The following is a 27,889-nucleotide window of genomic DNA, read 5'->3' as shown; positions in this document are numbered from 1 at the left end:
GAAGGATGACTAATTCAGAGAATCTATTGTAAAAATGTACAGATAATTCTTGTTTATTCATTCTCTTTCCTCCAAAAAAATTTTGGCACTTTAATCTTAAATACTATTATGTACATATTTTTAAATTTAAATTTCTTTAGTGGCCAATTTTACTGCTTTTATTAACAAATCGGGCTTTTTTCATTTTTCATAGTAGCTTGATCGCCCGCTAGCTTGAAGAATTACGACTTTTTTAACATATTACTGTTTTTTCCTTTTTCTCATGCTTTAATGGCCAAGTTTTTATAGTTTTAGCTGAATTTGCCATTTTCACTTCGAAAAATTTTTTTCCATCCTTCTACAAGCCAAGCGCCATTTTTTGAGCTCTTCACACGATTCACGAGGTTTCCGGCCCCCTCCGATAATAGGAGACGAGTTACAGATAACGAAAATCACTTCGCATTGGCTAAACGCCCACAACTCTTCGCTCCCCCCTACCTACGTCATCCAAAAATAAGACGCTTAAAGTTAGCAGCCATTTTACTACATGTTTTCAGAGGGACAGCTTTACATCGCCAAGGTCAGTTTTTTGTTTCTTTTGTTACAACTTTTTCTTGGTCTTAGCAAGACCCACTGAGTTGTTCTTTTCTCAATTTTTTTTTTAAAATTTTATATTGATTATTAACTACAGGTTTTTTTACAGTTTTATAAAATCTACAATTTAAAAATTAAATTGTTAATCTTTAAGCTTGCAGGCCCAGCCCGAATGTATTTGTATTTTTAGGACTAATAGCTCATCGCTATTTATTTTCGTTTTGATTTTAATTTTAGACTAGATTTAGAAAGTTTGATTTTGATTTACATATTTTAACACCTTAATGTGTCTTTCTAAGCGGACGCGTCGGGAAATTGGAACAGAGAATTGAGACTTAAAATTTCCAAGACACTTTGTCAAAAAATTTTTTAGCGTAAAAGTTTCAATTGTCTGTTTCGGCGAAACGCGTAATGGGGTTAGCTTGATTCAACGTTCAAACAATGAAATTTCCCTTGAAAAGCCTGTTTGGATATCGAATTGGGCTAATTTACCATTTTCCGCTTACTTTTTAACTTTTTCTGTTATTTAATTTTATTGTATTTATGTTTTACATGTCTAATGATTTGCTTTTCATGTGTATTGATTTTTGAAAACGTCTTTAACCTTTTGGAGCGGCAGCTCTTGGTAACTTTTAGGCGAGCTTTCTACAATTTATATATATATATATAAGTATATTTTATTTAGTATTATAATATATTATTCTTTTTCATATTTTTATGTTAAATGATAATTCTTAAATAGATAAGAATGAATGAATTTATAAAAACATCTCAACCTTTATAATCATCTCAACCTTTATAATAAATGACACCTAAAGGTTTTCTCAAAATTTAATACAGTTATTCCCATACATGTTGATTTGGCATCCATAGTTGTTATGGCCAAACTATTATAAAGCAAATAACAGAAGAAAAAAATACAAAATGCATTTTAAATGAGAACAGGCCACGTCATGCCAAAATAATTTGTACTAAAATTCCAATCATAAGCAAAAATATACAAGTATAAAATAAAAAAAATATTGTTCTGACATCAAATACAATACTGCTTACTTTGCTTATAGTACTTAACATTTTATTCAGGGTTAAATTAAAACATCAAAATTCTCAACATTAGAGATACAGAAAATATATTAAAAATGTATATGATATAGTATACAATCTCAGCATGCACAATTTATCAATTAAATTTGACTTCCTTTATACATATTTTTCAAATCATGAGAAACAGTTTTTGACTGATTTTTGTGATGAAACATTAGAAGATATTTTCCAAGAAGGGATGCTTTAAGGCAAACTGGCTTGCATTCATATTACACGTGGAAAAATCATGACGACGCTTATGCAGGCAGTCCATTCACCAGGATTCAAGCTATTTGTGTTCAGCTTCTCACCAGCTTGTCCACTGGCACACAACAGCCTCTTGTAATACATTATCTGCAGACATGAAATCCTTCTGTATTTATATGAAAAGAAAAAGTTATACATTCAATATTAATTACAAAACCCATTTTCATACATGCCTACTGACAAATTATAAGTAATCCTCAACTCATGATGAGTATTGTTCTAATAGTTCCATCATAAGTTCATACTGATGTAACTCAGGGTCTTAATAAAATTATACCTTGGTATGTTTGATTATATTGTTATGAATAAGGCTTCTGTTTCACATGAAAATGGTTTAAGGAGGTATAAACTTATGTGATATTTATAAACAATTTATTTGCATACATTCACATGAATTTTATAAAATTAATACATATACATCCCTTTCATTAGTTGATAAGAACAAAATTTATACAAAATTCTTTTAATGAAAATAATGGATAAGTAACTGTTACTTATTTGAAAGAATTATTGTAAAATACAACTTAGTGAAAAATTATTATTCAGGTATGATCAGAATCCTATAAAAACAATGCATGTATGCATAAGCTGTTTATATTTTTCTGTAAAATAAACATTTGATCTGGACAACTGCATACTTTTATTTCAAGATGCTTTTTTAGTTAGGACTACCTAATATACACTAATGTTTGTGAAAATCACAACCATGAAGGAATTATGCACTTTGAACCAAACTTACATGAAATGTAAAGTGAGTTAAGACATACAAATGATTAGAATTACAAAGGGATTATGCATGCATGAAATGAGAACTGGCAGTCGTAAAGGACTGTAAAGTTGTGCTGAAATCTGTTTAACATCCTCCGTCTGCAGTGAACATTTAATTTGTGCTCAGTATGCCTCGTTAACAGCGGAGGATGCCATATCAACAAGTTTGAATGAGGCCACATTGTCTGTATGCAAGAGGGTGGACTTTCATATCAAACAATCACAGCCCGCATGCAGCACAATGCCACAACAGTGATGCATGTTTGGAAGAAATGGACAGCGAGAACCAAACAAGGTGAAATCCTGGCAATGGGGCACACAACAGCACAGAACGACAAACACCTCATTTGCATGGCTGTGATGGATTGTAGAGCATCCTCTCGTATGTTAGTACAATATTGCAGCACGGTTACAAGTGTTCGTCGCTGTCTGCTGCAACATGAACTGCGTGCAAAGGTTCCTCTACGCAGGATTGCCCTGTCGCTGAGTAACATATGCCTCCGACTTCAGTGAGCACTGCAACTCAGTGCATGGCGTGCTCTGTGGCAACAAGTTGCTTTCTCCAACAAATCTTGCTACAATCTGGAGTATAATGATGACAGACTATGCATTATTTGATGCATTCCAGGCACTATATTTTAGGGAAAAAAAAATGCATGTGCACAAGCCTTCTTTAAGGTACAACAGGTTTTACTTCTTCCCCAGATATGTGGCTCAATCAGCATGCCTAGGATTTCATCGGTCAGCGACTCGCATGTACAGCTAGTGGGGCACACACTGAAACTGAACTTTCACATCAAGTCAAAGCCATTCCCCAGGATTACATTCAGAATCTATACGATTCAATGCCACGATGTGTACAGGCTCTCGCTCAGCATTACAGAAACCCAAAGTACTGATTTTCCAACTTTCGTTTTTTTTTTTTTTTGTTTGTTTGTAAATGTGATCATTTACTTGTATCACTACCGGTAATATGCGGAATAAATTTCATTCATTTCCGACAATTCCTTCATGGTGTTGCATTTTTCACAAACATTAGTGTGTCTACAGCTTCCAGTGCCTGCTCAGCATCCTCTTGTATGTTACTGAAGATAAATGACTAACTGAAGACAATTTTTAATCTCTATTGAAATGCCCGTAATGATTCATTGCTAAGCACAGAATCTTAAATAACACTTGTCACTCCTAGCAATGCCTCATTCTGCCTCTAGTCCATCATCAGAAAACTCCATCAACCTGCTGTGGAGGAAGCTCCACGTATATAAAATCATTGCCATCATCTTCAAAGGCAGAATTACAGAGGTTCTGGGAATCCCATATTATCTTTAAATTCTTTCAAAGCTTTTCTCAAGCCTTTTCTTGTACAATGCAATCATAAAATGCTTGTTGAAATTCTACTCAGTATCAACTGTAATCTCCAAATGCGGCTTTATGAATTTGTGTCCATCATCTATACAAATTACACTGACCAAAAAAAAAAAAAAGCATTATCTAATTTTTTAAATTACATTATCTTTCGGCTATGCCGAACTGGATGACGAAAGGGGCAATTCTCAGAACCCGCACATTTCCAGGAAACCCATGTAGCTAGGTTACCATTTTCACTTATTACAAAGACAACGGCAAACAATAATCGATTATCACTCAGATTGGGACCACGTGATCCTTCAGAAGCAGAACTTTCATCTGATTGGTTCATTTCTACCCGGGACAGTTTCAGCTGAGACGTTTTTGGCGAGGTCTGAAGAAATATCACATAGCCACTACATTGTTTCTGTAGCTAGGTGGGATTCTTTTTTTTCTAAGAATCCTCCCATTTAAACCAGTGCTACCAAAAATTTGTTTCTCAGGAAAGTCCCGTCTAGCAGGGACTGTTGCTAGAAGTAAATAACCGCTTTAATCAACACTCACTAATAATATAGTAAAATCACAATGACCAAAATTAGCCTCAATCCACTATGTCTAATCCGTTTTCAAAACACATGTTTCGCTTTTGTGATAAGAGGAGAGTGGAATGTGGAAATGAACATGAGCTCAGCATAAGAGCGTATAGGTAGCAATCACTTTAGGTTTTCTACAAATGACATTCAGTGGATGAGTTGAATGTTGCCATTTTTTCCCTCCGAGATAGCTAGATTGTGTTACTAGGTGGCTTAAAGTACAGTCAAAAGTCTTTAATCCGGACCTCAAAGCTACAAACTTTCTGCACATGCTTAAACGCATGCGCATATGCGTTTAATGTATAATGGACGGTATAAGCTAAGCTAAAATTATCTATTTCAGTTAATGTTGCAGATCGCATTGTTCCTTATTCTTCTAATTGGATCCGGCTTATTATTTTTTGCAGACTGTTAGAGCAATTTTATAAAAAGTAAGCTTGAACTTTCGATTATGTCAAAAAACAGTTTCCGATTCTGGAGATATCAAAGGATTTACAAGCGAAAGCATGTTTTGATGTCCATCAAACAAAAAGTGGAATTGCTGCAAAAAAATGGTTAAAGGCATGAAGAAAGTGACAGAGAGGTGATTTGTTTCTCTAACCATTCCGAAATCTGTTTATCAATTTCGCGCTGCTCTGCGGGAGAGGGGGGGCGTACGTTGCAGTGCACAATGAACTGGAAGTTGATCTGTCAGCACTATCCTTATCTTCAAGGCAGATGTTTTTATTTTATTCGGCTTATAATTCCTCACTAAATGCAGTATTTCATCTCAATGTACTCCGTCTTTGATATGATTTAAATCAAATTCATCATTATAAATATCATGAATACACATGAAATAGTTTTCTGCTTACAATTTTCTAATTTCAACTATGCGTAATGTATGCTTTACACATGCGCACGTTGAAAGAAAAGTTTAATAAAGTAAACAAATAAATATTAAACTTTTTTTTTGTAAATTTTGATACCCTTTAGATCATAATTGCTCTTTATTTCATATTTTTAATTTTATAATTTCTGCATGCCACCTTAAAAGATTTAAACTGATGAGCTATAATAAAAAAAAAAAAAAAAAAAAACGATAATCCGAAATCGCCGAAGAGTCCAAATTAAAGACTTTTGACTGTTTATGATAACCAAATGAGCACCACAGCATTTAATGGGTTAATATACGACATAATTACACAGATTGGAATTTGCTAGCAAGTTTGCCCTTGAAACAGAAAAGAAAATAAAAATCCTGCTCCAGAGGACATTCCAGCTGGCAACTTTATGAAATTTATATACTACTGTTACGAAATAATTTGATCCAGTTTTGTGAAATTTACAAAATATATGGCATTAATGAACTATACAATCATCTGATGCATATTTTAACTTTGAATGTCAAAACAGAATAGGGATTTTTTTTTTGCACTGTAGCTGATTCTTACCTTTAGTCATAAAGATTATTATTATGATGCATGTTGCTTTATCGAAGACCTGCCAATGATGGATTACTATATTCCCCCTCCCACTTTACAGTGCTGTAATTAATAAAAATATTTCCCTCATTTTCCACTTTTTCAATACATTATTAGAACGAGCTTTCCTATAGTTTAAAATGTATTTGTTGATGTTGTAATCATTGTCTTACAAAGACAAAATCCCATAAATACATACAAAGGTTACATTGAACCTTTCTTCTTGTAATTTTTTACCTTAATGCCAACTTAACACAAGAACTGTTGAAACACAGTGAAGCAAACACAAACTGACATTCATTCTATGATTTCAGCTGCATACTCAACTTCTCGCCTACGACTCTGCAGTTGTGCAATTCTAAGATGTTTCTTCAAGTAAAAAATTGGTCGATGTGTGCATGGATACCGATGATGCGTAATTCTTAAAAATGCGCCAAGCAGTGGGTGATTCTTCATTGTTTTTCTTGAAGTCCTGTTATAGATATTTTTGCATGTTTACAGAATTAATTCAAATTTGTAACCAGCGATATGATGAGTTAGCGATTTTCTAAAACACGCCAATCTGGACAGTAATATGTAGTTTTACCATATTGCTGTTGTGAAAAGACATGTTTGAAGATGAGTACAAGTTTAACAATTTAAAAATACTGTAATCCTAAAAACAAATCATATGGACCATGGCAGACAAAAAAATAAGAAAGGCACTGCAAAAGCATATGGTTAGACATGGCCAGAATCTCAAAAATAGCACACATTAGCTTCTTGGCAAAACATACTTTGGGTCAACTTCGATGTTAATGTTTCTGGTTAAGTAGAAGCAACATTAAAACTGATTTGCAGTAAATGCTGCCAAATGAACACATAACTGAAATATTTGCTGATATTAAGAAAAATATTAATTTGTTCAGCTAGACATTTAGCACCAATGCTCATCCAATAACAACAACAAAATTATAAATTTGTTCACAGAATGTAATAAGAAATTTGTGTAAATAAGTACATAAGCAACAAAAAAAAAAAAAAAAAAAAAAAAAAAAAAAGGCACATCAATATCACTGCCACACCATACAATTACGTTTGAATAAGAAAATAGAGTTATGCACACAGCATTGAAAGAATACCTTTGAAGTACACCATATTCATTTCTTACCCTGAATCGAGCAGAACCATGTAATTATTTAATCTGCAACTACATTCTGAAATTTAATAATACATACAAATTATATACATTTCACACACATTTTGTACCGAAATTAAATAATTACAAATATAGTTTTTACTAACCTATACATGCAGAAATTCAGGGAAAAAAGATCGCAATCACCAGTTTGCTTTAAAAAAAATGAATTAACATAAATAATTACAATTGAAAGCTATTCATTTAAGCAAATAATGAATTATAAATTTTACCTTACAATCAAGAATGAGAATAGCCATATCATACCCACACCACGCTGCATACAGGCAAGAGAACATTAACTGGGCTTAATAACAAAACAACCATCACGGCAAAAGCTACTGCTTCTTGCCGCTGCAATTTTTAATTTCGCTACAAATAACAGAATAATACTAGAATTGCTTACAATAAATGTACATAGAATGTTAGGCTTTTGGTATTAATATTACACGCTCTAGCTCGGCTGAAGTTAATATGTTAATGTTTCTGGCTAAGCATGTTCAACTAGATGCATTATTAAAGCTGATTTCCAATATCGTCTGGAAAGTTGAGCGCAGATAACCAAAATATTTGCTCAGCCAGATATTTAACATTACTATTAATACGATATCAAAGAGAACATGAAAAAATGAGTATATTTCTTCAAAAGAACACAGAAATACAAGAATATATTACATTTCGCAGTATTTAATAAGAAAAATGGGTGAATAAGTACATAAATGACACGAATTTTTTTTCTTCCTTTTAACTGCACACACAAACCAATAAACTATATACAATTCATAAATAATTTTGTATTCAAAGTTAATTAAATATTTACAAACTCAAAAATAATTCTTACCTATACATTCAGCAGAAAACGAATTATGCCTATAATTGCGGTCTGTGCAAGAAAAAAAATAATGATTAAAATTAATCAAAAAGACAATTAAATTAAAAAAAGACTTCATTTAAGTGGAAAAAGCACTAGAATTTTAATTTATTTGAATTTCAACTTAAAATTTGGAACAATAGATATCACTCGTATACTTACCACTACACCATCCCACCCAACGACTTCATATAACAGGTAGACGGCTCACCCACAGAGAATTCGTCTGCTAGGGTGTCTCCAACATATACCACGTGACTAATGCTCTTGGGGAGTGATAGCTTAGGCTGTTCATCGCCAGTTTGGCCCGCTTTTGATATGGCAGATAGTACATTTTATATCCGTCTGCTAGCTGTCAGCAGACAACGGCCTCAAATTAGGTTGTTCGATTTTTTACAATTATATTTAGATATAACTGAACCCCTTTTTTCCTGAATATTTTATCTATATTTTTAACAATTGATTTTCACCATTGTTTAAGATGTTTAGGTTAAATAATTTTAGGAAGAAAATCTAAAATAAATAATAAAAAAATTGAGATGGAAACTTTAATTTTGAATAACGTTAAAAAATTAATTGCATTACTGTTATAATATTTGTGAAGGTAAAAAAAAATCTCGTTTAATTTTAATGCATTGCATCCTAAAGAGAAAAAGAAAATCACATTGTATTATATGTATTTATGCCATTGATTGCCTTTCTTTTCTTGAGATTATATTACTGGAACAAAATAATGCAATCTTAATTACTGATTTCTACACTCATGTGTATGTCATGGGGGGATCAATACATCTTATTAACTATAAAAATTATTTTATATTGAATATGTATCAAACGGTAACAAACTTCAACTCAGTATTTATTATTAGGATCAAAACGATATTACAGTTAAAAATTCTCTCACTCTCCTTTTTTTTTTAAATACTATTTAAAATATGGTAAGTTTTTCACATCACATTTTTTCAATTACAATAAATTTCTAACAGCATCGTAGATGAGACAGAATTATAATCCAGATTATTTTTATTTTAATTGATTTTATAGAAAATAATGATAAAGCATTGAGCTTTATAAAAGTAATCTGATTTTTAAAATAATGCTGTTTAACTATTTATGTTCAATGTTGCATGAATCAAGATCTTTAGCTTTTTTTTTAACAAAGAAAACATATCGCACAATCTTTTCTCAATAATTTAATGCTAATAATAGCGTTTTTCTTTTTTTATCGCAGGCAGTAATTGTTTATGAAATCAAAACGCGTACGACTTGGCAAAAAAAGGTTAACGCCAATTGGCGCAGCTTTCTATTTCAACGGAATACACGGAAAAAACATATAAAATTCAATTATTTGTAAAGGGTGATTCCAGTAAATAGTGTCACAGTATTTAACACATTTTGATGCTAATAATACATGCTGAAAATGTCATATACGGCGGCAATTTTCTTATACAATATGGCTGAAACTTTCCAACCAATTCAACAGAGATAGTAAAATGACAAAAATATTGAAAATAAAATAATAAATTATGCAGTTTTAACTTACCTATGAAAGGTTACAAGTCCTCCTTTCACGAAACTTTCTTTACATCCGTAGGCGCTGCAGCGAATAACCATTTTTACTTAAAGCAGAGCAGCAGTCTTTCGTCCCATAGAAAGCAATGTAAAGTATTTCCGCACTTTCGGAATTCGCGCAGCAGTCACGTGACACTAATGTTGGAACCGGTTGCAGGTTGCAATACGCTCTCTACCAGTATATTATCTCGTTGATCCCACCACGTTCGAGAACAAAATGGCGCTCGATTCGCATGGCACATTGGAGGCATGTTCATGCGCAGATGGTCTCTGCGCAACCAGTCGTACGTTTAGCATTTTTACCATGTTTCAGGTAAACGTTCGACGTCGTACGGATCCATTTCAAACTGCGAACCGCTTTTCGATTACGATTTTCAGTATCAAACATAGCATGCGCCTCTCATTGCTCAACCGGCCTCGACTTTCTATCCCAGAGTTCCATGGTCGAGTGTCAAAAAGCCTACACCACGCAGTATAAAGAGGGGAAACTGGTATTACAACTTTTCCCAAAAATGGTCCACTTTTGTCGCATTATTTATAGAGCGCGCTGCAATCGTTAGCTTTTCTACTTTTCGTAGGATTTGACATAGGCAGCAATACAGAAAATATTGATTTGATATCAATTTCCATTATGAGTAATTCTTGTAATGCAACCTGCTTCGCCCTGGATGCAACAGTGGTTATACATCTGTTAGGCAGAAGAATAAAAGCTTGGGAATTAAGAATCCAAGTATATTTAGAGCTCCAAAGGTGAGCAACATTTATATCATGCCTGATCACAGTCAGACGAATTTATATAACTTTACAGAACGTCTGGATTGCTAGTAAATAAGAGGGTATTTAAAAAGTAATAGACTGGAAATTAGTTAAATATTTCACAGAACATTAAATTGGAAATTAGTTAAATATTTCACATAACTTATGTGCATTAGCATTTCGTGCATGAAAGCAGGCAATCCTGAGATTTTAAAGTTAAACAAATTTTTGGAATTATGCAAGAATGATGGAATATTTGCCTCTTTATTTCATTTACAGAAAAGAAGATTAACTCATTTCCCCTTCTTTTCCGTTTGAAGTAGGTTTTTATAATAAATGGAAATGAACATTGTGCTGCTTAAAATTAACTTCACTTGCATGGTTGAGTGAAAACATAACAGCAGATAAGTGTAATGAAAAATTGGAGTAGAGCTGGAGCAAACCACATGTATTCGTTACCGAGTAACGGGTACATCGGTTGATTCGAAGTACCGATTCGGTACTCACAAATTCATTTCGTTACTCGCACCTGTTCGTTACTCGCATCTGTCGTACAATGCGGTTCGAGTACGAATGATGCGGTTGCTATTCGAATACGTATGATGCGATTGCTATGCGAATACGAATGATGCGGTTTCTATGCGAATATGAATGATGCGGTTGCTGTTCGAATACGAATGATACATTTGCTAACAATACCCGAGTGCCACATTTTTCATTGATAATTTCGAATTTTTTTGGTTAACTCATCGGGCAAACTCTTGTTTACATTATGTGTTTTAGTTGAAATATTGTTTAGTTGTTGATATTTAAGAAAATAATCAATTTTGATAGCGTAAAGCGTTATTTTGTATTTGCTTTTACATTTAGATTTATAGCGCATATTATGTCTGTAATTTGAAAATTTAGATGATTATTGATTTTTTTCTTGAGCGTGCCATAGGGAGATTTTATTGATTTGAAATATTTACATACTGCACTTAGGTATTGTTTAAATAAGAATATGTAGGTTAATATAAGTTCTTTACTTCCTTGTACGAAATAAAAAGAAAGTAATTATTGTAATCGAGAAAAAATTTTGGGTATCATATTTCAACGGAAATATCCATTTTTGACGATTACAGAATCCATGTGAATTATTTTTTGGGTGACATCTGTACGTATAAACAATTTTTTTTTTCCAGAAACGGATTTTAAAATGTAATCCCATTTACTCTAAGCTGATACTTATGACTAATGATTATGACTTCAAGTTGATACTTGAAAGGGATTTTTTTTGTGATGTGTAAGTACGTATATATGCATTTCACATAACTCAAAAACGATTAGTTCTAGAACGTTGAAATTTTGTATATGGGCCCGTTATAACATCTAGATGTGCTCCTCCCTTTTTATTGCAATCGGTAATACTACAAAACGTAAATATGTATATTTCAAATAAATTATAATTAAATGTAAAGTACAGATATATATATCCTTATAATTAAATGTAAAGCACACACACACACACACACACATATATATATATATATAATAAAAGCCTTGGTTTTTATTTTATTTATTTATCACTAAGTAAGTTACTTGACTTTTATTTTCGCAATCGTTGGTTGTAGTCAGGTCTTAATTTTTAAAATTATAAGTGCTGGAGCTCTATGTAAGGCCATCAGGAAAGATGAATAAATAAATAAAAATAAAAAATAAATAAAATAACTAATGCAATAATAAAATAATTAACAACTAGAATATTAAATGATTATTATTATAATTCAATAAAAATGTAAAGACAAATGAAAATTTAATTAATTCTAAAATTAATGATGAACAACTAAGTAATGAAATAAAATACCAGACGTCGTCTGGTTTGGGGGCTGTGGCTGAAATTGCAATTTAAGAACCAAGCCAAGCATTATCTAAATTTAGGCCCTTGATGAGCAAATAATGTACTGTTTACCAGAGTATAGATAGAAATTTGGTTATGTAGCCTATTCTTCTAAAACGATGTTTCGTCGCTGCCTTCCCCCACCAATTCCCTTTTTTTTCGGTTTCGGATTATTTGGTTACGACAATGCACACTAGAGCTATTGCCTAAGGGAAGGGATGCTTTCGTGGAGAACTTTTCTAAGGAAACTGGCTCATATGCAAGTTACACATGGGGAAAACCACGAAAACGCCCTTGCAGCCAGCCGTTAGCCGGGAATTGAACCCTGGACCGAACTATTAGTCTTCAGCGACTTTACCGCTCGAGCGCTGGTGGGCTCTTCGCTGTTTGAAAAATATGTGTTCACTTTACGATAAAGCAAGCACCTGTTTTCTTCAATTAAAACAGGTTAGACGACATGACTCTTACTCTTCATTCTCACTTAGCTTTTGATTTCTAATATTGATTCGATATTTTCTGTAGGCATTCTGATTAGAATAATGGATTTCAAACATGCGCAAAAGGTGTGTGTCTGAATATAATAATAAAGGTTTTTATAACATAGAGGCCATTTTATGAATTTCTAAAGCAATAGAACCACATTATCGCTGTTTTGAAAGAAAGCAAAAATGTGACAAATGTATAATGAACATCAATATACATGCTTTACTAGAAATTCACCCTTTCGTCATTAGCGATTCTGATGAAAGGAATGGGGAGAAGCAGCAAACGAAATAACGAATAATGGACAAATAACGAAATCTAATCTTTAATGCGGTCTCCCAGTTTCTTTAGCCCCCCAGCAGCCGAGCGGTAACGTCGTTGAACACTGGTAGTTCGGTCTGAGGTTCGAATCCTGCAAACGGGATGGCTGCATGGGTGTTTTCGTGGTTTTCGCCATGTGTAACGTTTATACGAGCCATTTCCCTTAGAAAGCCCTCCACGAAGGCATCCCTCCCTTTAGGCAGATAGCCCTAGTGTGCTTTGCCATAATTAAATACACCAACACCAACCCAGTTTCTTTATTTGTATTTGGGAAAGTTTTATTGTCATTATGAAAAGTGAAATTTGATATGGATACCGCATAACTTTTTAAATTATGCTTATTTTTGCTGCACTTCATTTAAATTTATTTACTCGAATTATTCTAACTTAATTAAGCGATACCCGAAGGCAAGTTACAAATGGCATCAAACACTGCAAATTTTGAAATTAAATTTTCCGGTCAATCTCTGTCTATGGGACTTAAACTTCTTGTATTTTTATTTTTTCATAACGAGTATAAAACTTTGCCAGCTATAAATATAGGAACCAGAAGACAACATTAAAAGTTAGATTTCATAATTTGTCCAAAATTAATTCTTTTTAAAATTTGACATTGACAAAATATGAATATTTTCGTCATTTAAAATACTTCTGTATTTTTGTTGAACCGTATTTAAACTTGCTTCTTCGAGTTATTGACATTAAATTACATTAATTCCGTTATCTATTAGAAAATAATTATAGCAAATCATCTAATTACGACATCTCTAAGAGGTCACTTTCTAAGAGATCTGTATTTTTGAGAACATAGACAAACATTGGTAGTGAACATCACCTTTTTAAGACCACGAAACGTAAAATACTCTAAAAAGCATGAATGGTTGCATTTAAAGAGGACCCATTACTTTTAATAAAGAATGTAACATTAATGTTAATTATACATGTTTTTGGTGTGTGTGTGCCAAAATAGTGATACCGTGGTTCTGCTGCTTTAAAAATGTGTGAAATTAAAAAAATGGATACTATATAACAAAAATGTTATTATATTCAGATACAACACCTTCTGAACACGTCTGAAATTCATTCTTCTGCTCAGCATAATTAGTCTGCATAAAATAATAAATAGTATTAGAAATCAAAAGCAAAGTCGAAGTAGAAACAGTCGTCTCTTCTAAACCATTTTAATTGAAGTAAACAGACGTTCGTCTTATCGTAAAGCAAACACCTATTTTTCAAACAGCGGATAAAACGGAAAAGAGGGAATTGGCGGGGGAAGGCAGCGAACGAAAGGACACTTTTTGGAGCTGGGATGAAATGAGAAAGGACGAAAAGGTACTAAGCCAATAAGACAAGGTCTGGTATTTTACTTAATAGTTTAACTATTCATCATAAATTTAAGAATTATTTAAATCTTTATTTGTCTTTACATTTTTGTTAAATTTTACAAGTATTTTATGTTTCAGTTGCTAATTATTATGTTACTTTAATTACTCATTATTTTAATCACTATTTTTTATTATTTTAATTATTAAGTTTTTTAATATGTAATTTTTTATTATTTTAATTACTAATTCATGTTATTATTGTAATATTTATTTTATTTCGTTATTTATTTTTTATTTTATTTTTTCCTATTTTCCTGATGGCCTTCCATAGGCGCTTCTGACTTCTGAGACACCACAAAAGGAGGTGAATTATTTGTATCCAAAAATACGACGCAAAACTCCCTGTCGCATAGGGCCTTATACCGATCCCTAGGGCCTTATACCGATAAAATAGGCTCAGGATACGAATACCGATCGATTTTACCCAAAGTAACGAGTAACGATACGATAGTAACGAGTACTGGTTCACCGAGTAACGAATACATACGGGTACACAATTTCTCGTTACTTCTACAGCACTATCCATGAGATAAATTCAGCATATTAAATAAGTTATGAATATTATAAAATCATGCCACCTAATCACATAATTGAATGGCTGTTAAAAATTAAAATTGAAATCTTGATACACTGCACAGTGAGAACCGTTATGCACAAGGATTTTAAATTTGAATGTGTAAAACTATTCAAGCAAAATAGTGCTGCATTTAAATTTTAATTTGCCATTACTATTTTCAAATTAAATTTTAATCATTAAATATTAAATTTGCATCAAAGTCACGTTAAAAAAATTGCATACAACAAGAGTATTTTAATTCTGTATGTAACTGAATTCTGATATTTATACCTACTTGTTGAAATATATTTTACAGGATCCTGTGCTGCTAGACAAATGGAGACATGCAATTCCTCTGGCCGACCGAATACTTTCAGAGAAGGACGTTGTATGCGAGCATCATTTTGCAGAAAGTGATATAAAACGATTTTACGAGATGAAGTTGTCCGATGGGACAATATTCAAGTTGGAAATGGGCCGCCCTAGACTCCAAGAAGGAGCAATACCCTCAATCTTTCCAAATCTGCCTTCATATTTATCCAAACCGTCACGTAAAAGAAAAGCACCTGCTGCAAGAAATGTGCCTGTGAATAAAAAGAATGCTCCATTGGTTGCACATAATGTTGCCGCTACTAAAAAGGATTTTACATTTCCACTGTTGACTGAAAGTCTGCAGAAGATTTCCAAACCGCATTGTTTGTGGACTATAAATTCTGTAGTTGAATTCATTGTATGTCCTCGATGGGCAACTAATTATATGTGTGAAAAAAGGGTTATAATTGATAAAGATATGACTGTAAAGGTTAGTTTTGTTTTGACATTTTTATAATTTCAGTATTGCGCGTCAAACTGCACTTGGTACTATTGTGCTACACATTCATTGTTTTTTTTTTTCATGTGTAATTTATTCTTCACTTATTTATTGTTATTTTTTCAGATTTCTACGTTATATTTTCTGAATTTTTGAGCTATGAATAGATGGATTTTTTTTTAAATTAAGGAAATTGTCAGAGATGATACTTGTCTGTAGTGTCTTAGAAGGATTATTTTTCAATCAGAAACATGTTCTGAGAGACATAACATGAAATTATGTCTCAATAGAAATGAATTAGGCATATTTCATTGTCATTGGTTTCAGGCCTTAGGAAAGAAACCAACAAGTGTCTGGTTAAGAAGCACATGGCAGAGGAACCAACTATTATGACTGACGAATGGCAGGCATATTCCATAGGCAGGCATGGGTATTATGTGCATAAGACTGTTAATTATCTCGCAAATTTTGTTAAGTTGCAACTGATGCACTTAGTCTATAAAATCCTGCTGCCTCTGAAATTATGAGTACAAATTGTGGTCTTGAAAAGTAGAATTAGCTAATCACCTACTGAATACCTGTTTCAACATAAAGTTAAGTGTAACGGCCAAGATCCATTGATTAAAACGCTATTAAAAATTTTCTCCTCATAGGGTAATATGCATCTGTCAATTTTCTCGTAGGGTAATATTCACTGTGATCCAATAAAATATTGATCTTGCATTTCTAATTCATTGGTCAGTGTGGGTAATACCTTATAAGCAATGATATTAATTGTATGTTATTTTATAGATAATATTTCTTGCTTTCTCATTGTTTTGATTTAATAATGGTATTTTGTTCCCATGTCTAAATAATTGGGTGCTAACTCGTCCAATTTTAATTTTTCAGCCAGTGTATATTGTTTGTCTTGCTCTTCTGTTTGTTTTTATCCAAACGTGATGTGTTAATATGTACTAAAGATGCAATAGCTGAATTTAATAATTTTTATGTACCTTTAATTAATGTGGCTAATGTTATGCAAATGCTAATTGTTATACTATATCATTAGATTGCAATGCTTGTTTGAAACACAAATTCACTTTAGATCCAGGTGAATCAGCAATCTTGCTCAGCAAATTTCTGATTCATGTACTTCAGAAATTACCAACATTTTGAAAAATCCTGTCTTGCTTAATTCAGCAAAAGTACATAATTTCTTCATAAATGATTCAATAAGCTTATTATGTTTGTTTTGAATAAATGAAATAATGCTGAATTAGTTGTTGTCCTACTAGCACTGAAATCCTGTGAAAATGAGAAATTTCTCATATATCCCATCTTGAAGTTCAGAAAACGTACAAAATCTTATTGAAAGATTCTTTTGGAAGGGTACGTATAATGACACAAAGAATTTTGATCTCCCGTATCATTTACGTAACAAATACAAATCTTTCATTCCTAAACAGGCTCCATTTAAAGCTATCAGAATACCTAAATATCCAAATGACTTTTTTCCGTGTATATTGGTTGTCCTGTACGAAATTGTGGACATGACCTCATTATTCTAGATCATTTTTCTAAACATCTTGTTTTATTACCTCTCAAAAATCTCACTGCTGAAACTATTACAGCACATTTATTACAATATATGTACCTGGAAAAGCAGAAATGATCTTGATTTAGGCACACAATACCCTTCACTGGTGTTTGAATCGATTACCAAATGCTTGGATATTAAATTATCTCACTGTATTCCTCAGAGACCTGAGTATAATGAACAAAATGAACATGTTAATACCTGCATCAAGAGCTCTTTGCTTATGCTTCATGAAAAAGGTATTCCATTTGAAAATGCATTGCTTATCCATCAAAATATTTACAATGGTACTGTTCATCCTTCAACTGGTTAATCTCCTAATATTCTGCTAATATTCTCCTAATATTCTATTCATTATACTCCGTAGCCTACACAAAAGCTTACCATTACTGCTACGGTCTGCTCTCATTGGATGAAACATCTGCTTGGCGGTCATATTTGGAATGGAGAATTATCGCCTTGTAGGGGCGGTAATTGTGCCAATCAAACCTTGTTGGGTGCAAGGAGGGAGGGTTCGCAGTTTCCTCCACTATCGGAGAATGAAACTCCACGGAACAAGCGGCGTCCATGTTTGTAACTTCAAAATATTGCCATACGCTAGTGAAACGTACGTGTTTCGAAGCTGTTCCATGCAAGGATTTTCCAGTAAAAATATCTTAAATTTATAATGAAATGCTTCGCTATTGTTAGTTTTTTGTTTTAAAGTTATAAAGATGATATCCGTAATTTACTAAATACAGAAAATTATTAAAAAATAGTTCGAAATCTAAATGCATGTGCATAACATTAAAGCCTTTAAAAATGATGTTTCTGCATAATTTCAAGAATTTGTATAGGTTTTATTAGCAACTTGTTGGGTATACTTTCCAATTGTTTCTTTAAGAAGTGATATTTTTGATTTATTCGCAATATTATTACAATTTATTAAAGAATCATTTTTACCTGAAATTAATAGCAGATAATTATCTAAAAAAATGGTAACATGTTGCTTTTTTAAATGAAAGTTTTAAATAGATTCTTTTCACAACCAACAACCTTATAACAACAGGAAAATAAATATTAATAAAATAAAACAGATTTATGTGAATTTAATGATTTCAGTTTATGCGCGTTTCATGTTTATTAATCTCAAAGAAATTACCTTGAATTAAGCTACATTACAGAAATATACCTATATAAATTTTTGGATATATCTTTTCAGATGTTCAATTGTGTAAATATTTTACTTACGTTTATCGTTATGCTGCCTAGAAATTTGTAAGCCTAAGCAAAAACATTTTAACCCCCCGAGCGTTACGGGTTTTTTCAGGAAACGACGTTAAAATAATCGTGTTTTCTTACCAGGTCTGTCGCAAAAGCGGCAAGCATTTTTACTCAAACTGCTTCAAAAGCGGGCCCCCCCTTACCATGTGGATATAATTAAGCTAATTCTCCCCTCCGTTGAATTTAGCGAGTGAAATTAGTTTTTCTCCCTATGGTATCTTCGTCACGAGACTGGTTGCTAAAATAGTATTTCATCTCCTATTTGGCTACTTTATAATTTGCACACTAACACATATACTATATATTACTCGTACCTTAAATCAAGATATGTGCCGAATACAAAAAGTTAATCAATATACATCAGTAAGAGAAACTCGTAAAATGCTTTAAATTTCCAGTTTCTTTAAGGCTTCGATAATGGTGAAAAATAAATCTTGCATTTTTTTATCCTTATTTTCTGAGGAAATACTTTTTAATATACAAAGGGAATTTGTGAGAATTTTTTTCTCTCGTGTTCCAATTTTTCGAATACAAATTATTCGCAACTTATTTTAGTATTATGTTTATATTTAATTTTCAAATATTATAAGTTTATTCCAGTTTAAAGTGTTAGATTTAAATAATTCTTTAGATTGCATCATAAATTTATTAGTAGTTAGTTATTTATGACACCGTTTTGACTTGTGAGAAATAAATAAAGTATCGTAATTGCGAAACATTTCGATTTTCATATTTCAAAGGAAATTTCCATCATGACGTTTACACGTACGTATGTCCCATAACTTAACATAAAATTTTGAAATTTTATATTTGGGACTTATGGCTAGTTTTAGCGCGACGTATGTCCGTACGTATGTATGCATGTATATCGCATAACTCAACAGCAGAATAGATGAAGTGGCTGATGAATGAGATCAGGCAGTTCGGCTTTTATAGAGTAAAATCACTTTGGGGGTAGAAAACAAGTAAACAGCTTGGACAAAGGAGCTTCTTGAGAAAATAAATGTATTTTCGAGTTACAATGCAATTTCCTTGTAATTAGCTATATATGAGTTACAATGCAAGTATTTATATACTACGTGCATTATCGAGATGTTAATAGAAACCAAAAAAAAAAAAAAAAAAAAATTCTTTGTAGCAAAATTGTTAACGATATTATTTCTCCAAGACATTTACGCAGGTGTGTATTCTTTTCATGAATGATGAAAAATAAGTTAACAGTTTTTCGAGCAGATGCTCCAAATTATACAGCTTTGAAGATTAAGTAATGAAAACATAAACTCTTATTTCTGGTTATGTGCTGAAAAAGATATTACCCTTTTCAAAGAAAACACCTAATAGCGGAATCTCCAAGTTGACTTCAACGTATATATACCTCCAGGGGGTACTGAACTAAAGCTTACCACCTTTGTACATTTTCTACTTTGTATGGGAGACCATACCTTTGTGCAAGGACAAAAAAGCATCCGCTATCTATCTTTCTCAGTTCTTTCATTTTGTTAACTATGACGAGAAATGGAGCTGAAGTAAATTCTAAATTTATTGCTTCTTCCAAAGACTCTGATTTCAAGTTGTGTATTTGCCGTCTGTTAGTAATTTAAACTACCCTGGCTTTAAATTCAGAAACATCCTTTCATCAGTAATTACAGTACATATAAAGTGTAATATCACTATTTAAATTCAGCCTTTAAAAACTTCATTTATGTTAAACTATGGAAAGCGCAATATATATATATATAAATTTAAGCAGTTTATTTCGTGAAAATTTATCACATTTTTCGTAGGAATTATTAAAACTGTTTTGCGTGTAAACTATATATATATATATGTAACCACACATACAAAACACTGTGTATATATATGGTGATGTATGTTTGTGAGCATGTGTGCGCGTGTATGTTATATTTTCCTATTATATATCATATCAGTATTTTATTGAAAGTAGTTGTAGACAACAATAATAAATAATAAAAAAAAACTGAAAAGTATAGTAAATCTCAAAATGATAGTGCAATTATGAAACTGAATATTACATGAAATCGAAAATTTATGTGAAGCAACTATGGAATGAAAATAAATTCTAGTTAGGTTTCACAGCATACAAAATAACACTTTAATCTAACCACTTGAGTAAAACGAATGCCAAGAAAATATCCTGAAAATGTATTTCGGGAAAAAAAAATCTCCGGAAAAGGCCTCACGGAAAATATGCACCTGGTTAAAAATATCGCTACAATAATAAACAATGTAAATATTTTTATCAGGTACATATACACATGCACCTTGAAAAATATTTGTAATTTTTATACTTTGTAGAGATATATAGAGGATTCTTTAGTATTAAATATATTTTTCATTTATTTATTACAAAATATTCTTTCTTACTAAAAATATGCTTAATGATTACATCGTTTATATATCGTAATTAATTATGAATATTTTTTTAGTTTTTTGTTATTTGTGTTTCGTTTCTGAGAATTATTAAAATTCAAGCAATCTGAATTTTACACAAAAATAAATTCTTTCCTTAGTGACAAGTATAACTTTTGCATTAGAAATTATTCATGATAAATGCAATCTTGCTTTTTCGCCAACAGAATGTTTTGGCTTATTTGACTACATCAAAGCATACTAGAGCTGTCTGCCTAAGAGGAGGGTCGCTTCGTGGAGGACTTTTTAAAGGTTAGGTTATTTAATTACGGCAAAGCCTCGAGGGCTATCTGCCTAAGGGGAGGGATGGCTTCGTGGAGGACTTTCTAAGGGAAACTGGCTCGTATACACGTTACACATGGTGAAAACCACGAAAACACCCATGCAGCCAGCCCGTTCGCGGGATTCGAACCTCTGACCGAACTACCAGTGTTCAGCGACTTTACCACTCAGCCGCTGGTGGGCCCCAGGACTTTTTAAAGAAACTGCTCGTATATATGTTACATATGCGGAAAACTATGAAAACGCCCATGCAGCCAGCCCGTTCTCTTAGAATCGAACTTAAGTCAGAACTCGGTATTCTGCGACTATTCAGCGATTTTACTGCTCGGCTGACAGTGACAGAATGTGTGCTACCTATACATTAATCTACTACATAGGTAGATTTGTTTCTGAGAAAGAGATGCGAAACAGAAAAGATATGCGAATCATATCCATCTCACTGAGATGAATATGATCATTTTCAATGTGCCATTTGGTAGTGCTCTATTTAAATGGTCAACGTGTAAGTTAAGTGGGTGGCCAAATACCAGACAAGACATTTTTTAAAACATAAAGATAATTAAATGTATTTTAAAAATTGAGTTTGTAATCAAGCTTCGCTATCTAGGAATAAGATATAGCTTGCAGTTAAATTATATTCTTTCTTAAAAGAAATATTTCTTTTGTTCACCTATTAAAAATAACAATCAGCAGCGTGTGTTTTTGAAAATATCCCTAAATGCAACATAAATACAAGGCAGATTTCTTTAGGGAATCCTTTACGAAGACATTTTACCACTTAGGTGGAAAACGTTTTGCTAAATTAAACTCTAAATTTACAAAGGCGATTTTATGAGAAAACAGAAGGAGGACTCTACATTGGACTAATTATTAGCAAGTTGCTCATCAGTGAAACATGATGGCAATCTTGTATAAAATGAAAATCAGAACGATATTATTGCAAATTCTTCAATAAAGCATCTAACGTATTGCAAATTAAAAATTTAAAAAAGCGTTCTTTATTTTGTGAGTTTATTTGTGAAACTTTTTGAGAAATAACCTCATTTTATCTTGTAATATTGGAAAATATTTTCACCTGTCATTATCTATCACAAATTAAATACTTTGAAAGTAGATTCATTTTAAGCTGTTTAAAATATTATTTGTATTCGTGCTTAGGGTGAAGAAATGTTTGTGTGCTGTGTTCATTCATAAGTATATGTATTTTGCCAGGATTTTGATTTTGCACTTCCCGGTATTTATCAAATAACATAAAATTAGCATTTCATGGGGAAAAAAACAACATTTTTTGTTTATCTTTAATTTAAACAACAAAGGGATTAGAATTTTTGTTACTTTGCAAAAAGTACTTAGTAAAAAGATGGATTTCGAATTTGAAATGTTTTTGCTATTTGGTTAGTAAATTAATTAATATAATGTAGTATACTACTTAGTTAACTATGTTTTTATTGGGAACCATTTAAGGACATATTATAACGGTGAAAATTACTTTTGTTCTTTTTGAAGTTCCTCTATACATTATAAAATTAACCAATTGATCAAAATTTACATTATACAATAAAATAAGTACTATAACACAACAACAACGATAAATAGCATTCTTATATAACAGCCCCAATTAAAATTACTAACTAAAAACAACGAACATGGAGACATTTCTTTTATGTAGTAAAGTAAGCTTTAAAATATTTTGGAAGAACTGGTCAGAAATTATGTGAAAGAAAGTGAATCCAATTTTCATTTTAAAAAATTTTCTTATAATGTGTGAGCTTATTTTAAGACATTTTACCTAGTAATAACAACTTGATATTGTTTCAGATTAAAAATAATGAATGTAATATCATCCATATTTCGAAATGGGCTTATTTAGTTATGCTGTTATAACTACTAATAACTGTTGATGAAACATTTCCACAGCAACATAATTTTGATCTGCTATGCAAGTTTATTTATGTGTTTAGTTTTTAAACAAATATTGAATCGTCGTATGTAAAAAAAAAAAAAAAAAAAAAAAAAGCATTAATAAAATCTTTAAATGCCCGTCTTTGAATTTGAGTTCGAATACAGCATATTTAAAACAAGAGACTATTACAAGATTTTGCTAGGATCCTGCTAGCCGCCCAAGACGCTTTGTTAGAAGGAAACAAGTGATTGAAAGCATGAGTTCAAATTATCACATGTGTCATTTATCTGTCGAAGAAAAGGTAGGACTTTTGTATGAGTATGTTTCAAAGCTTGTTTTTCCGTTCCGTAAGTACGCCAATCCCCAGGGGTGTAATTAGTCTTTTACGACAAATCTGAACTACTGCAGTTCTTCTTAAACGTGAAGAGAATATACTTACGATGACAATACTGAATGATCTCAAAGCCATCTGCTATTCTGAACTATTTTGTACTTTCTTTAAAAATACAGAAGTTTATAAGTACAGTTTTTTTGCACATCTACAGTTATTGTTTTCTAATTACTGTCATGTCACATAATTTCAAAAGCATTTAATATTTATTTAGTCTTTCGCATAATATGTCAAAACAAATTTCTCTTAAGTCATCTGTTTATGGCTGAAGTTGCTATGTGTATTTCTTTAATTTATGCTATGGAAGTTAAAAATACAGCGATCAATAAAAAATATAAAAATTCTACACAAAATAAAATTATGGTAAAATGCTTGAACACCATCTCCAAAACAAGAGACTAAATTAAAAAAAAAAAAAATCATGTTTGAGCTAAAATATTAATGTCTTGCAAAATCTTTCTAACATACGTGACAATTTTCGATAGAGGGACAAGCTTTTTTTACTGCTTAGACCTAGAGTACTTTTTTTTTTTTTTACTTCTTATTAAACAATCATAGATCCTTTCCCAGATTTTACTAATCAGGTCTTGCTGGCCTAAGATGTAATACTTTAATAAAGAAATTCTAAAAAGTTTAGCTTTTTTTATTTCAGTAATTCTGAATACTTATAAAAATTCGGACTACTACAAATTTTAGTAAAACTCATCCTATGATTCAAAAAGGTGCTTCAGACTGCTGACGAAGTTTTTAAATTAAAAAGAAACTGTATTTGATATGGTAATGAAGTTAAAATATCATTGCACCTGCTTAGACAATATTCAATCTAAGAATGCTACTATTTTAGAGAATTATATGCATTTCAAATAAAAAATACCACAAATAATTATTATATATTCAAATTATACTCGACTACTGCGTCATTCGCAAACAACATACATTCAAAAAACAATAAAAATGTTTTTAAAAAAGTCTTACAGGTTTCAGATTTTAAATTACGTCCAAAAGGACATTTCTTTAACGTTTTGTGTGGTACCTTTATTTATTAAATATCATGTTCTTTGCAATTACACCATAAAATTCAGTTCAATAGCAATGTCGATAATTAATTTTAAAATGAGCATATATTTAGAATTTCCGGTACACAATTCCGCGCGCTGGAGATAAAAAGGTTTCCACCCCCGTAGAGTGTTGCTATTGCTTGCTTTGAAATCGTTGAGTTTGTTACTCAAAAATTCGTTAAGTTTCACAAAATATGAAATCGATAATATCAAATTTGATCTTCCACATGCCCATATTCGTAGGAGGATTACGTCATTCAAACTTGGATGGCCTTTTTTCAAACCTTTTTTTTTATCACAATGCCAGAAATATACACACATTTACGCAGATTTTCATTACTTACTTACTTCAAATGTAATGCGGGACATTTGGTGGCAACAGTCTGAAAAGTGATTCGCCGTTTATAGTGATTCAACGCAAAAACGAAAACAGTATTAGTATTTAAAACAATAGTCTCTCAAGGACTATTGTTTTAAATACTAATACGCCCCTTTGGAATAATAAATAAAAATATGAAAGGTTTCAGATTTTAAACTACGTCCAAAGGAGCGTTTTTAACGTTTTGTGTGTTACCTCATTAAATATCATGTTCTACGTACTCAAACCACAAAGTTCAGTTCAACAGCAATATCTCAAAATTATTTTAAAATGAGCGTATCTTAGAGTCTCTTGCGCTGGAGATAAAAATGGGATTTTTTTCGTACGGTGTTGACATTACTCGCTTTGAAATCGTTTAATTTTTTAATCAAAAATTCTTTGAAGTGTTATAAAATATGAAATCGATAATAAAACAAGTTTCAAATTCAAATTAGGGCTTCCATTTTTGAAATTTTGATAGCTCTAGGTACCGTTGTTTTATTACAATGCGAGAAACATACGTATTCATGCAGATTCTTCATTATTTAATTTCTTTAAGTATAATACAGAGCGATAAAATTTAGTGGCAACAATTTGAAAAGGGATCCGCCGTTTATAGTTTTCAATGAAAAATGCCAAAGCGAAATTAAAAGTCCTTCAGGGCAAATTGCCCCTTTGGACTAAAAATAAAGTAAGCAAACATAAAAAAGTAAATTTTCGTGCTTCTTTTCTTAATAGTATTTCGTTTTATTTATTTACTGCGGTTTTTTTTTTTAACTGAAATTTGTTACTTTTAGAAAAGTGGTGGGTTATATTTCGGACATTCAGTTGTTAGGCGGTAGGTTGGTTATTTTAATAATTTATATAGCAAAATACAGAAATTTTAACACACATTTGCCTTTCTGCTTGTAGTTATTTTGCGTTGAACAATGTAATTACAATTATGTAAGAAAATCAAACTCATTGAATTTTTTTCTAATAAAAATCGCATTGAAATCAATGTACATATAAAGATTTGGAATATTTGAAATGAATTTGAACAGAACTTCATCAAACCAGTATAAGCGACGAATATTGTTCCAAAATGAATAAATAATTCGCCATTATTATTTTTACTATCAAATTAGATTATGCTTCATAAACCCGTTCAAAATACGCTTATTATAAATTACTGTTGATGGCTAATTTTTATTTGAATTAGTGCTTAATTATGTTATTCTTTACATGTAATTATATAACTCATATTAAATGCAGTAATTGAATGCGCTATTCGTTCGCTCGAATAATTAAAACTTATAACTTGTCGGTTTTAATTATGTATCTATATATCCATAAGTAAATTTGTTTAAATATTTCCTAATTCTATTTTTTAATTGAATTCACGAGCATTTCGCATATTTCTGAACAATCAATTTAAAAACTAAAGGCTATTTTATGAAAATGTTATCTGTTTAAAGAGAGTATTGAAAAAACATGCTTACATGCTACTTTTTTATTTCGCGAAGAATGTCCACGTTTGTTTGTTGTTTATAACATAATTTAATCGCCAAAAAAAACGCTTGAGCATTAGTGGTTGTTTATAAACCACTACATGCTCAAGCGTTTTCTTGGCGATTAAACATAGCGGTCTAAAACGAAAAAGAGCAACCCTCTTTGCCTCCTACTGAGAACTGTCATTTAGAGATCTCCAGGGTTCCAGAAATAAGGGGGGCAGGGACATCTGCACGGCCGCTTTAAGGCGGTCATAACGCTTTCGAGGTCTTCACCACTGACCGCCTAGAACCGTCAGTAACGCTTTCGAACACTTTTCCAGTGACCGCCTAGAAGCGTCCGTAACGCTTTCGAGGTAGGCCGTCTTGACCGCCTAAACCCGGTCATAACGCTCAGAGGGTTAACAACAGAACAGTTTATCTTGATCAAATGCACAAATTATATTCGTAACAGTTCACAAAACTTAAAAATGAATAATAATTAATACATAAAAAGAAAGCTTTGCTTTATTTAACACATTTACAATTCATAAAAATAGTAACAATTGATTTCTTACTTTTCATGAAAATTATAAAACGATTTACCTAAGCGTTCAAATTATACAGTTTAAATGCTAGCATATATCATTGTATGTTAAGGAACGAAGATACCAGCTGTAAGCAAAAACATTAAAATGTATTTAACATGTTTCGATTATTATTAAGTCTTTTATTTTCACATCTGGAAAGAAAACAACATGACATTGTGATATTTTTTAACATATTTATGAAATTACATAAAAAAAGAAAATCAATACTTAGTGAACAGTAATCCCAGGAATATTTTTTGAAAATCTATTTGTGCATCCATATGCAATATAAGCTGACATGCTTCAAAAAGAAAAGGGAAAAAAATGTTACAATTACAGACTTCCTTGCACAAGTCACAGCGATAACAGTAACATGGCCGCCAAGCTTCACCGTTTGAGTTGAACCTTCCCTCCTTCTATTCTAACCTCCTTGGTTGGGTGCTACTTTGGTAGACGGTTGCACGGATTTTGGCGAGCGATAGAACTTGTGGTAAACCAATTGCTAGACAAGTTATTTATGGTAACCGATATTTTGTCATTTTATTTTTTAAATAATGCGTTTTATTATGCATAAATTCCGTGTTTTAAATATTATGTATGACTTCTAAACAATAAAAATGAATTTAATTTTGCATTTTTATTTTAAATAAAAATTTTATTG

General features: G+C 31.7%; 1 protein-coding gene and 1 long non-coding RNA gene across 2 annotated transcripts; one reads left to right on the top strand and one right to left on the bottom strand.

Moving 5' to 3' along the window:
• The first annotated feature begins 407 nt into the window (after window positions 1-407).
• On the top strand, window positions 408-27,889 carry LOC118196628 (uncharacterized). Its single transcript, XM_085821716.1, has 2 exons — window positions 408-559; window positions 15,411-27,889. Exons 1-2 carry the CDS (start codon window positions 527-529, stop codon window positions 15,921-15,923), a joined length of 546 nt encoding a protein of 181 aa, XP_085677842.1. The 5' UTR covers window positions 408-526; the 3' UTR covers window positions 15,924-27,889.
• On the bottom strand, window positions 1,735-8,210 carry LOC146995699 (uncharacterized). Its single transcript, XR_015042529.1, has 3 exons — window positions 8,113-8,210; window positions 7,379-7,425; window positions 1,735-2,026 (listed from the first exon to the last, which is right to left on the bottom strand). It is a non-coding gene; the product is annotated as an uncharacterized LOC146995699 (long non-coding RNA).

The sequence above is a fragment of the Stegodyphus dumicola genome, chromosome 8 (assembly GCF_044657685.1).
Source record: "Stegodyphus dumicola isolate Sdum_Otavi_A_Nest chromosome 8, ASM4465768v1".
NCBI classification, from domain to species: domain Eukaryota; kingdom Metazoa; phylum Arthropoda; class Arachnida; order Araneae; family Eresidae; genus Stegodyphus; species Stegodyphus dumicola.
The sequence above is the reverse complement of the archived record's forward strand: the minus strand, read 5'-3'. Positions and strand labels throughout refer to the sequence as shown.

What these genes read in the sequence shown, in the direction of transcription:
- LOC118196628 (XM_085821716.1), top strand. Translation starts at nt 527, where the DNA reads ATGTTTTCAGAGGGACAGCTTTACATCGCCAAG. An exon ending in GACAGCTTTACATCGCCAAG is followed by an intron (nt 560 to 15,410) that starts GTCAGTTTTTTG and finishes TATATTTTACAG; the next exon opens with GATCCTGTGCTGCTAGACAA.